The 13,089-nt window shown below is 35.2% G+C and overlaps 2 protein-coding genes across 2 annotated transcripts; one reads left to right on the top strand and one right to left on the bottom strand.

Moving 5' to 3' along the window:
• Positions 1–2,062: 2,062 nt before the first annotated feature.
• Positions 2,063–2,647, bottom strand: LOC148584350 (uncharacterized). The gene has a single exon (XM_088518167.1). It carries the CDS (start codon positions 2,645–2,647, stop codon positions 2,063–2,065), a length of 585 nt encoding a protein of 194 aa, XP_088374293.1.
• A 1,991-nt stretch (positions 2,648–4,638) lies between these two features.
• On the top strand, positions 4,639–12,210 carry LOC132184966 (TMV resistance protein N). The gene is given in 9 exon segments (XM_088518166.1): positions 4,639–5,454; positions 5,702–6,803; positions 7,309–7,584; positions 8,078–9,370; positions 9,472–10,080; positions 10,427–10,570; positions 11,004–11,362; positions 11,581–11,638; positions 11,835–12,210. Coding segments are annotated over 5 exon segments (4,041 nt in total). The 5' UTR covers positions 4,639–4,681; the 3' UTR covers positions 10,069–10,080; positions 10,427–10,570; positions 11,004–11,362; positions 11,581–11,638; positions 11,835–12,210.
• Positions 12,211–13,089: the final 879 nt, after the last annotated feature.

Raw genomic sequence — 13,089 nt, 5'->3', positions numbered from 1 at the left:
GACACAATAAGAGAGACTAATTTATGTTGTTAGTCTAAAACTGTGTCGTTTTAGACTAATATAAGCCGGATCCGTCTTGAGAATGTTTTAATAAGAAGGGTTTTAAAAAATATTGAATAAAGAGAGTTTCACATATACATTGAAAAGAGAGAAAGTAAAGTTAACATTTATAAGGCCTAACTAACTTTAAGCTATTAAAAATACTTGAGTGTATACTGTACAAGGGTATACGCTAGTATGGCGCGAAGCATTGGATGCACACACACGCATGCCTACGACTTGTAGTTGATGACTGATGAATCATTGTTTTTGTCATTGACATCTGTACAATGTCTTGATTATTCCTCCTCCCTTTGGATCCTTTAACTAATCACTTTAACTTTGAACAATTTTCCACAAGAGTCCCTACGACCATTGAATACCATAGACTTATCCTTGATGTATAGGTAGGCAATCTTTCTTCTGAAATTTTTATTTAGTTGTCTTTGTCTGTTTCTCTGTGCATGTTTTCCTTCCGCTCCTACGTGGAACTATCTAATTTGTAATATTTGCCATTTCATGACAGGATTTTAGAATGGGAAAAATGTTTCTTTTATAATTAACTTTATGTGATATTAAAATAAATTTAGAGGTTTCTGAGGTATATGCTACAAAAATAATTTAGTTTCTACAATCAAATTTTGAAACATTACTATAAGATACTTAAACTTAAAGAACTTAAATTTCAAAGATTGAGTCGGCGCATCAACTCAAGACGTGAGTAGCAGACGAAAATGAGACAAATGTCAGAGCAAAGATATTCAACAATGTCACACGAAAATTGAAATGTATAGAACTTATAGTTATTTATGATGCTTGCAACTATATCAATTCTTACAAAAATGTCTTTTTTACGTTGAGAAATGCATGTTATGAGTACCAAGGATGAGATCCGTGTGGTCACTAAGGACTAGAGCTGCAACACTGAACAGGCCCCGAATGGAAACATCAAAATTTGCTTTCAAGAAGCCTTGGGACAGAGGGGTCTAAACTTCAGGAGCAGAAGCTGAGTAATGCCAGGCTTTTAAGGTGAGCCTTAACCATAGAGTTTATGGATTGAAACAAAAGGCTGTATTTTTGTTGTTCAACTTTAATTTATACCACTGCCATCAAATTGTCATTGTTCTTACCGTAGCTCTTTCAGTCAGCCAAGTTTTTCTTCTACAAGTGTTCAACAATTCAGATAATTTGTTCAGCTAATTTTTTTGAGAGCCTGAGAGGTAGTGAAAAGGGTTCAGAACATAACAAAAAATCAACCAATTTTTTTATAATTTCTCTTTCTTGAAAATTTTCAAGTATGTAATCAAACTTTTATATATAGAAGTATAGAACTGAATAAATTAATGTTAGACATGAAAAATAAATTGTTATTTTTTTTAAAAAAATTTTATAAATGTAAATTGAAAGTTATATTTATATGTTTTAAACAATATTAATTTTTTTTTGAATTATTTATTTATTTCATTAGTTATATTCTTTAATATTTTTAATCATTTTGTTCAACTTAATTTTTTTTAATCTCGACCCTTTTGAGCCAATATTTTGGCTCCGTCACTAGCTAGATTTACTTGAGAGTTACATAGATGTGCTGCTAGATGTTTTGCCTAGGTAACATTGTGATAATCTTTCAGCACTTGTAGATCTTGAATATTTGTATTATAATAAGTTTAGATGTCGAATGGCTAAAGGGACCATCAGTTCAAAATGAAAGACAAGTTTTACGCAGTCTTTATGTGAAACAGCTCTTAATTTGTGTTCAAGAATCAATTAAAATCAATCGGAAAATATATTTTTGTCAAGTCAAAAAGTAAAAAGACAAAAATACTTTTAAGTATAACTAACTGGATACTCTCCAGTTGATTTGAACCAGAGAGGATCCTATTCAGTCTAAAAACATGCCTAGGTGGTGGATTAATCAAGACTCTTGAGCTTTGTGTAAAAAATATAATAATATGAGTAATGCTTTTTTTTTTTTTTATATATATTTTTTGAAATTGGAAGAAGAACTTCTATTTCATTAGAATCAAATCAAAGAATGCAGATCAGCAAAGCGCTCTACATCAATAGTTTCCCGAATACAATTTGGTGGGTCGTATAGCCACACCATATTCATAGAACTAGTCATAGCCAAGCGAGCCAATGCATGAGCAGCGGAGTTCACCCCTCTACGAACAAAGCCCATTTTCCAATGGTGAATACTCTTCAACGTTAAGCGAACATCCTCAAGCAAGTGCCCCGTGTTGCTCTTATTAGGTTCCAAGGAATTCACCCCTTCAACCACGATTTGGGTGTCTCCCTCCAAGTGAATTCTCGTGAAACCCATTTGGATACACAATTGAGCACCCATAATAGCAGCCATCGCCTCAGTTGTTGTGGGATTCAAATAACCCCAGCGAGTCATACTCTTCGCAGCACACATGTACCCTAGATGGTTTCGGATAATAGCTCCAAATCCCACGAGCCCATTTTCCTTATCCACTCTTGCGTCCCAGTTCACCCTGTACCATCCGATCGGTGGAGCCTGCCACTTACCCGAGCCATTGGCACAACTAGAAACACTGTCATGAATAGGTCCATGGATTGCAGAGTGAAACTCATTTTCAGCCATTTGTGCTTGCTTTATAATATTATTAGTGTTGGAACTGGTAACTTATATTAATACCAGTGGAAGGCCAAGTAGACGAGAGCGGAGTGAACGTTGCGATAGTGACGTTCACAGAGCGAGATATGTCTGATGTAACCCTGAATCATTAAGAGTAAAAATATAGCCGCCTCTCTGTGGATGTAGGCAAATTGCTGAACCACGTTAAATCTGTGTTTCGACTCTCTCTTAATTCCTCACTCTTTTCGATTCTATATTGTTCATCAATTATTGTGCATAGTAACAACAATTAGGATGTAAGAAAAAACCTCCGTGGATAACCTCATCCCTCCATAGCCATGTACGTCGAGCAACACTCACAAACTGCTGGAACTCCGTTTGATCACACTTCTGCAGCATCCCTTCAGCAACTTTGAAAAAATAAGGTCCAGAAAAGCTACTCTTAGGAAATTTTATACTCCCTGCCCCCCATACATCTTTGGCCGAAGGGCATTGCCACAGAATGTGGAATGCCGTTTTAGCTTCAACCTCACAAAAAGGGCAGCCCGAGTTTATAAGAACCTTCCTGCAGGCTAAATTCTCTCTAGTCGGGAGGATATCATGACACGCCCGCCAAAGGAAGTGCTTCTCCACATTTGGAATATTAAGTTGCTAAAGAGTCTTCCATATGATACTATACCTTTTCCAAGAGGATCCCTCTGCCAAACTCATTACTTCATGTTCTTTTTGCATGTGATAGGTGCTTTTCACCGAGAAAATCCCATTTGCCATGCCCCGCCAAATGAACCTATCCTCTTGATTCGTTCGAGTAATGCTACACGCTTCCACTTCTTCACATCCATAAATAGCTTTTAAAACTGTCATAAAATTTGTGATGAATTTTTATTAAATTTTAATCAAATAATAATTTTAAAAGTATAGTACATAGAAATGAGTGTGAGAAAGTGGAAGTGTACGTAGCATTATTTATAAATAGTAGCACAAGTTAAGGAGGTTGGGCCTTTCTATATGTTAGATATTTTAGTTAGATGAATTAGGAGGTTGGACCTTTCTATTAGTGGGCTAGAAGGGGGTCAAGTTGTATTAACCGATTGGGTCTATAAAGGGCCCAATAGATCGAAAAGACATTAAGAAAAAATAATCTTACAAACTCAACTCTTATACATACTCTTATACATGAGTTGACGTAGATTACTCATAAACTATTGGATCAACATTTACTAAAAAATATCCATAAATCTAATGGTTTATGGACACATTTCATCAGCTCAATTGTACAATATATATATATATATATATATATATATATATATAAAAGAGTTGAGTGTTTACAGAACTCCCACTTCATAAGGACCTGGTTTACAAACATGTCTTCCCTTCCTAAGGTTGTTTCGGCTCTTAAAACTGGTGATTAGCTAAGTTTGTTTATGATGTTTCTGCAAACTTCCACTTCATTAATCTGGCTGCTTTAGTTTCTGCGGTCAGTGAGAAACATCGATTTTAAAAGAAAATAGAAAATAATCTGGTATTTTTCTTTTTTTGATTTTTGTGTTCCATGGCATCTATGCTAATGTGTCATTATCTTATTGACGAAAAAAAAAAAGTCCTGGTTTATACCAAATTCCTAAAGAATCATTCTTCAGACTAAAAATTTAACTCATCTTGCATAAGGTAATGTTTAATCCGTGACCGAATATAAGAAAAAGAAAAAATTAAAGAGGATCAATATGTAATTACCTGTAACTAGAGGAGTGTGATGATTAATCTCATTGCATGGGATACCTTAGGAAGTTTCAACGAAGCTTCTTAACCTTCTTTCCACGCCACTTTAACTTTTTCTACCAAAAGACAAAAATGTCCAGATAAATTTTAAGAGTTATAAAATTTCAAGAAGGGCAAAACAGTCATTTTACCCATCAACCAAAATCCTCAGCGTTGTCTCCATACTTTTCTCCATTGGCTCAAAGGTAAGGTGGTTCTGCAAGGCTATTATCTCTGGAGACTAGAGAGGATTGGACCTTCAGAGGAAAACAAAAAGGGATGGCCCTCTATACGACGGTGATGGAGAAGATAAGAGGGTACACGGAGCTGTCACCGGCGGCCTTCTTCACAATCCTCCTTCTCACTCTCATGGTTGTGCTTTACAGAACGTTGTGCGCCATGTTTGTTGCGATGAAGAATTCTAGTAATACTAATGCACAGCCGATTCAACAGGGAGAAGTTACGACTGCAAGCCAATTATCTCTACTAGGTAGTACTGAGAGGACGACTTCTTCCACGGCCTTCCAAGGAGCCTTTTCCTCTTCTTCTTCTTCTTCTTCTTCTTCTTCTTCTTCTTCTTCTTCTTCTTCTTCCATTTGTGGATACAGGTACGATGTGTTCTTGAGTTTTAGGGGTGAAGATACTCGCCACAATTTTACTGCCCATCTACACCAGGCTTTGCTTCAAAAGGGAATCAACACCTTCATTGATGATGAGCAGCTTAGAAGCGGCGAGGAGATTTCTTTAGCACTTCTCAAAGCTATAGAAGTGTCAAGGATTTCAATCGTTGTCTTTTCTCAAACCTATGCATCATCCAGATGGTGCTTGGATGAGCTACTAAAGATCCTTGAGTGTAAAGAAACAAAGGGACAAATGGTTCTACCAGTATTTTACAAGGTAAATCCATCGGATGTACGACATCAAAAGAAGAGTTTTGAAAAAGCATTGGCTGAACATCAAAAGAGGTTCAAGGATGACATCAAAGTGCAGAGGTGGAAGGCAGCCCTGACACAAGTCGCAAATTTGTCCGGGAGGCATCTAGAGAATTACAGGTATTTCTTCTGAGTCTTGTGCCTCCCTATAGACTTGACATAGTGCATACATACATACAGTGTGAGTCTATGTGAGTCTATATATATATATATTTGAGATCTTGGACTAGAGAGTGGGAACCTAAAGAGAAATTTAGGAGAGAAACTCAAAGAAATCTTGGAATAGAGTATATATATAAATGTTCCTATGTTTTTTCATATGAAAAGTTCAACTCATTAAATGTTTCTAATCTTTTGTGTTTGGTAGGAATGAAGCTAAATTTATTGACAAAATCATTCAGTATGTCTCAAGAATTGTAAATCACACATACTTAGACGTCGTCAAGCATCCAGTTGGAATAGAGTATCGTGTGCAGGAGATCAATTCACTTTTAAGTATTGAGATGAATGATATACGGATGGTAGGAATCTTAGGAGCTGGTGGAATTGGTAAGACAACTATTGCCAAAGCTATCTACAACTCAATTGCTTCTCAGTTTGATGGCAGTTGTTTCCTTGCAAACGTTAGAGAAACTTCTAAGCAATATTCCGGTATGGTCCAACTACAGAATACACTTCTTTCAAAAATCTTAGGAGATGCGGTAAAGGTTGACAGTGTTGATGAAGGAATTATTGTGATAAAGAAAAGGCTTTGCTCTAAAAGGGTACTCCTTATTCTTGATGACGTGGATGATCAATTAGGCCAATTAGAAAAATTGGCTGGAGAAGTTGATTGGTTTGGTTTAGGAAGTAGGATCATCATAACCACAAGAGACAAGAAAGTATTGACTAATCATGGAGTAGTTGATAACCTAATATATAAGGTGAAGGAATTGGACAGCAACGAAGCTCTTGAGCTCGTTTGTTGGAAAGCTTTCAAAGGAAACAAGCCTACGGATGATTTTCTGAAACTAATGCAACTTGCAATAAGTTATGCTGGGGGCCTTCCACTAGCTCTAGAAGTGCTAGGTTCAGATTTGTATGATAAAGATATACATCAATGGAAAAGTGCATTGGATAAGTACAAAAGAATTCCTCACAAAAGAATTCAAGAAAGACTTAGAATAAGTTTTGATGGATTGCATGAAGATGAGAAGAATATTTTTCTTGACATTGCATGTTTTTTCAAAGGAAAGCCAAAAAACTATGTTAAAAAAATACTAGATAGTTGTGATTTCTTCCCGGACCATGGTATCCAAGTGCTTATAGAAAAGTCTCTCATAACCATTGATGAGAACAACAATTTTGCAATGCACGACTTATTGCAGGACATGGGTAAAGAAGTTGTTCGACAAGAATCATCCGATCCTAGCGAACGCAGCAGGTTGTGGTTTCATAAAGATGTTCGTGATGTCCTTGAGGATGATACAGTAAGAAGTTACATCTAGAGACTCTTTTAATTTTATATTTGCTTTTTTTTTTCTTTTTTTTTATCAAGTAAACATACTAGAAAAACATTTTACTTCCTTTTTCTTTGTAAAAAAATGACGAAGAATTATATACACATACGTAAAATTTATATACACATGTATAAAAACGAATTAAATAAGTAAAATGATAGTAATTAAGAATAAATAAAATGGCCATTATTCGATTTCAAAGGAAGGCATAGTTTTTTAGTATTTTGTTTGTCTACTTTATTTCAAAGGTAGGCTTAGTTTCACTCACTTTGGAACATTTTATTAGTAAAAATAAAATTACCTATTTTGAAAATCTCAAAATGAAAAGCAACATTAAGAGATAGATAAATGGAATGTAAGTTTGTTATATATATATATATATATCAAAACAAAAGCTATAATTCTAGCAAGTGCTAAAATGTAGAGAATTTTATACTTAATTTTACTGCAGTGTATTGATTCATTGCCTTACTAGGGAACAAATAAAATTCGAGGCATATTGGTAGATTTGCCTGAAGGAGTCATGATCCGCTTGAGTTCTGAGGCCTTCAAGAATATGAAAAGGCTTAGACTGCTTATAGTTGAGCCTAATGCACGCTTTTCTGGAGGGCTTGTTTTTCTCCCTAATGATTTAAGAGTACTTGATTGGCCTAATTGTCCTTTAGAATCTTTGCCATCTAATTTTCGTGGAGAGAACCTTGTTATTTTAAGAATGCCTGGGAGCCACCTCAAGCGATTGAAAGGAGTTGAGGTACAATTTTATTTATTTATTTATTTATTTTAATTGTTTTTAATATATATATATATATATATATATATATATACATTGAGACGGATGATTCTTAATAGAAAAAAAGTGGCTGGATGATAGCATCCTGCCTAGCCAAGGCTGGGCTTTGTGCCATGGCCTCATCCATCGCCACATGCCAGGACTAGGGCTGGATGCCAAACACGGTTGCATGCTATGGCTAGGGCTAGGTGTTTTCACCCAACCACGGCGTGACACATTGTTTTTTCTTTTTTGGTACGAGTAGAATAAGTGTATTTTCATATAATTTTTGTTTTTAATTGATGAAAACACTTATGGAAGTCTCAATTTACAAATCGAGGTCTCCATGTCAAAAAGTGCAAAAGCATGAGGGTGTGACATAATTTTCCGTGATTTAAAAATTTCTTCCTTTAAATTTTGTCGTAAATTTCCTTCAAACTAATTTATTTATTTATTTATTTTTTTGTTTTTTCAGAATTTTCAAAGCATGACAGTTATGGATTTCTCTTATTGTCCGTTCCTAAAAGTAATCCCTGATTTTTCAAGGATTCCAAATTTACAGGAATTGAATCTTGATGATTGTACAAATTTAGTTGAGATTCATCATTCTGTTGGATTTCTTGGTGAGCTAGTTAGTTTGAGGCTTGAAAAATGCTATAACCTTAGCAGTTTTCCGAGAATCCTCAAGTTGAGCTCTCTAAAATTTCTTAGCCTTAGTGGTTGCTCAAGGCTTAACAACTTTCCTGAAATTGAGTCTCCGATGGAGTGTTTAAAACACATCAACTGTGGACAGACCGGTATAAAAGAACTACCTTCATCCATTGGGTACCTCATTGGGCTTAACAATTTAGTACTAGAAGGTTGCATAAACCTTGTGAATCTTCCGAGTAGCATTTATGAGTTGCAACATTTAAAGTATCTTACTCTCCAGGATTGTTCAAAACTTGTTAAGTTTCCTGAAAATATGGGGGATAACAAACAATCCATGCTCTCTATTGTATCTATGAAGGAATCTGAAAGTTCAGTACACCCAGAATTACTCCCATTGCCACCTCCTATGAATTCAAGTGTTTCTAATGATGGTTGTTCCTCAATGGTATTTCCGGCACTACAAGAGTTAAATCTTAAAAATTGTTTCCTATTAGAATCAAATTTATTTAGGATATTTAATTGCTCCTCCACATTGGAAGAATTAGATCTATCAGGGAGCGATATTATTACCATTCCTTCATGCATCAACAGATTTGTTGGCTTGAGGTCACTTTCCTTGCATAAGTGCGAGCAACTTCGGGAAATTCTAGAACTTCCACCAAATATAGAAGATGTGTATGCAGAGGGCTGCATGTCATTGGAAACATTTTTTGAAGAACAACAAAGATCTCAATTATTTAATACAAGCGGCCTACCAGAGCTTGTACGAGTTGAAACACTATTTTCGGCATCAGAATTAAATTTCTCTATGACATTTAATTGCTTTTCTACGTTGGAAGAGTTAAATCTATCAGCAGGTGATATTGTTAGTCTTCCTACATGTATTAAAAGATTTGTTGGGTTGAAGAGACTTACCTTGCATGACTGTAAGCACCTTCAAGAAATTCCAGAACTTCCCCCAAATGTAGAACATGTTTCGGCGTCAGGATGCATGTCATTGGAAAGATTTCAACATGATATACACCACTTACCAAGGCTTGAATGGATTGACTTGTCCAACTGTCATAAGCTGCTTGAAAATATGGGGAACCATGTTCGAATGCATTTATTGAGTGAGGTCTCTCTCTCTCTCTCTCTCTCTACATATATACAATTGTCTGTGTGCCTTGTTGTAATTGTAGGTCGTATCACTGAAGATTTGTCATATTCATGTAACAGGAAAATTCTGGGCATCGTAACTTTAGCTGTATATTTTCGGGAAAGAAGATTCCAGATTGGTTTACCTATCATAAAGAGGTTTCAAATAGTAATTCATGTGAAATTGATATTGATGAGCTTGCAGATTTGGATGGGGAGATCACAAGAATTGCTTTCTCTGCTGTTGTTGGAATAGAGGATGGACAAGATAATGATTCTCTTGCAATTTTTGTTTACGTCATCAGTGGTGGCGTAGAGATCTATCAATGGACTGGAGGAGTTTATCCATCGGACTTGGATCATGTATGGTTGCATTTCCATGCTCCAGGATCTTTTAAACTTAATGGTGATAATGATCACTTGAGAGTTAAATTTGTTTGTAAGAGTGATTCAAAGCGAATGCTCTTTAAAAGTTGCGGATTCCATCTGGCACGTAGGTATGAAGAGAAGGCGACAGATTTAATAGATGGTATTCAACTTACCAGGAGACCCTGTGATGATGATGATGACGACGACGACAACTTGGAATCCGATTGTTACCCATAACAAAAGAGGCATTCTTCAACCTTGGGCATTAGAATTTCAGATACAGAGGCAGATTCTATCATAAGAGCTTGATCGAAGTTCACGGTAACATTTTGCTAATTTTTTTTTGTCATCGTGTAATATAAAATCATGGATGACCTTTAGATTTAATGAGATAACAATGCAAAAACCTTTTCTATATGGTTTTGGATTTCTTATAGATCAGTGGATATTTCTCCAACCCCTAAAGTCATTTTCAAGTGAATGAGCAGTATTATATGAAGAGCATATTTGAAATAATCCTCTTTCCATTTCTGTGCAACATAACACTTATTTCACATTCATTTCCTTATGTTGCCTTATCTTCTAGTTGAATTTTTTTTTTTTTTTTTTTTTTTTTTTTTTTTTTTTTTGGGTTTCAATGCTTCATTCTCTCTCACACATAATGTAGGGACATTGGATGAGAGCAACGGAGGTGATTGGGGCTGAATTTTCTTACAAGACTCCAATTTATGATATAAATGCATACATCCCATTGGTGGCATTTGGTAAATATGTGCTTCTTGCTGGCTTCTTCTTAGGTATGAATGGGGAAGTAAGTCAGTCCACCTATCCAAGTAAATATGGCATATATCCAAATATAGTGTAAAACAGGTGAAAATTTAAGTGGTTAGGCAAACAATGCTTAATCCCATGATGAGAGTTTGTTTCTCCAAAAATCTGTGGAAAAATTGTAGGCTACAAGCTCTCACTTTTCCTCTTTAGCCGAAAGGACGGCTCCTCGTACAATAAAACACACTTGAACTATAATTTGAGCTTATAATTTATATGTAGGAAAACTCTGAAATTCTCAAAAACTCCCTTGTAATCCTAAGAACGAATTAAAGGTACATTACAACACAAAATATGGCTCAGAATAAGCCACGGTTTGAGAATAAGCATTGTTGAGTAACTCTTTTTGCTTTTGCTAACAGACATGTAGTATTGTGGCTAATATAAACCCCATCAATTTCCTCTGTTCCTTGTAGGTTCAGCCTAGAAGCCACATTACACTTGCAGGGAGATAAGTTCCTTTTACTTGATATGGTAGCCTATGGTTGCTAAACTTTGACCTGTTTCCCTCTTATACAAACCTAAGGTAGAATATGCTGAATTCGCATATGAGTTTGTAATAGTCAATTGCAAAGGCTAAAACACACCAAATTTGGTTCAGCCTTTGTTTTTAAAAAATTATTTTTAATTTAGTTAGTATCAAATATATTTGGATTTTTCATGGTTGATGCAATTGACAAATTTGTGTGACATATTCAGCAGATTTGTTTGGTACCAAGTTTGTGCAGGGCAGCCAAATATATGGGACAGAGCTGCTAGCTTTGGCTATAATGATGCAAGTGTTTCAATTGGGCTTACTATTGACCTCTATCTGTTTAGACTTCAATTCTGTAATCAAGGAGTGATTTTATTTATTTATTTATTTATATTTGTTACAAAGTGAATTTGGGTTCAATGAAAAAGGAGGGAGAGATCCAAAGCCGGTCTTGAATTTAATATTTCTTTATTTGCTTCTTTTTGTCGTTCTTTACATTTTTCTTTGTTGAAATGAAGGAACAACTACTGAGGCAGAGAGAGGTGTTCTAACATAAGAGCTTCATCGAAGTTCACGGTAACATTTTGCTAAGATTCTATCTTTTTTTTTTTTTGTTATGAAATAATATAAAATCATGGATGTACATTACAATACATAATAGGGCTCAAAATAAGCCACTGTTGAAGAATAGCGTTGTTGAGAAATCTTTTTTGGGTTTGCTAAGAGAGATGTGCAGTGGCTAAACCTCATCAATATCCTCTGTTCCTTGTAGGTGAAGCCAACGTGTTCTCTTCTGTTGATGATGCATCGACTTTTCTCAACTCGAGCAAAGAACTAAACTGGTTCCGCAACCCAATTATTATCTCTAGTTGGTAGTAGCAGACAGGATGACTTCTTCCCTGGCCATCCGACGATCCTCGTCGTCTACTTTATCCACCCATCAGTGGACTCACCATGTGTTCTTGAGCTTTAGAGGCGAAGATACTAGCAGAAATTTTATTGCCAATCTATAATGGCATAAGCCATTTTTCAAGAACTTTAGAGGGGAAGATTGTTAATTTGTGTTCAAGAACATGTTGAACGATAGTGGGATAACTGGATAAGCCATTTTTCTTCAAAGACCGTAAGTGTGTTCTTGTGAAGTAATATTATTTGTCCATTCTCTATGTTAATTCACAAAGTATAAATCAATTTTATAAGGTTAATTGTGGCCTTTTCCCGCCCTAAGTGAAGTATTGTCATCTCTCCTACCACAAAAAAGCTAATATGGTCTTTTCTACCAAAAAAGAGAAGCTAAAATTCGAAAAATAGTTTACGATTTTTTTACGGAAATTAAAGGAGTTTTTTCGGTCAAACCGAAAATGTTTTCGGTTTGCTATTATTTTTCTTCACACCAAACACCTAAAAAAAATATTTTTCATAAAGTTATTCTTGATGCAGAGATAGCCAAGCTTAGATATGTATCATTTCTTCTGTAATTTTTATTTAATTGTTTTTCTCTGTTTCTTTGTGCGTGTGTTCCTTTCCCCCTCTATTGAATTATCTAATATATAATATTTGCCGGTTTATGACAGGATTTTAGAAATGGCAAAGTTGATACTGCTTTTATTAACCATGAATGCATGTATACATGTCTATATATGGATGTATACATATACACATACACTAGCTACCTATGATTTCTGTACTAATGCATATGCTCTTCAATCCAATTCCTAACAATCCCTTGATTTATATACATGGTTCAAATTCGAACTTCAAATCCAGGATTGCATATAATTTTATTTTATTTTATTTATTTATTTATTTTCCCTCTTGTTTTATATTTTCTTTAATAAATATTTGTTTGAATGGGATAAGTGGACCCCTCTTTGGACCTAACCCAACTTCCGTTGGGCTAACCCTTTTTCTTAGTGTTTGAAGTCCAATGCTTGTTGGCCTGATTAACTGGGCCTCATTTTTAATTCCTGTGAGGTTTGACATAAGTCATATGTGAAATTGGGCCAAGATTGGTCTACTTGGAACTT

This window comes from Corylus avellana, chromosome 7, assembly GCF_965113065.1.
Source record: "Corylus avellana chromosome 7, dhCorAvel1.hap1.2, whole genome shotgun sequence".
Classification (NCBI taxonomy): domain Eukaryota; kingdom Viridiplantae; phylum Streptophyta; class Magnoliopsida; order Fagales; family Betulaceae; genus Corylus; species Corylus avellana.
The sequence above is the reverse complement of the archived record's forward strand: the minus strand, read 5'-3'. Positions and strand labels throughout refer to the sequence as shown.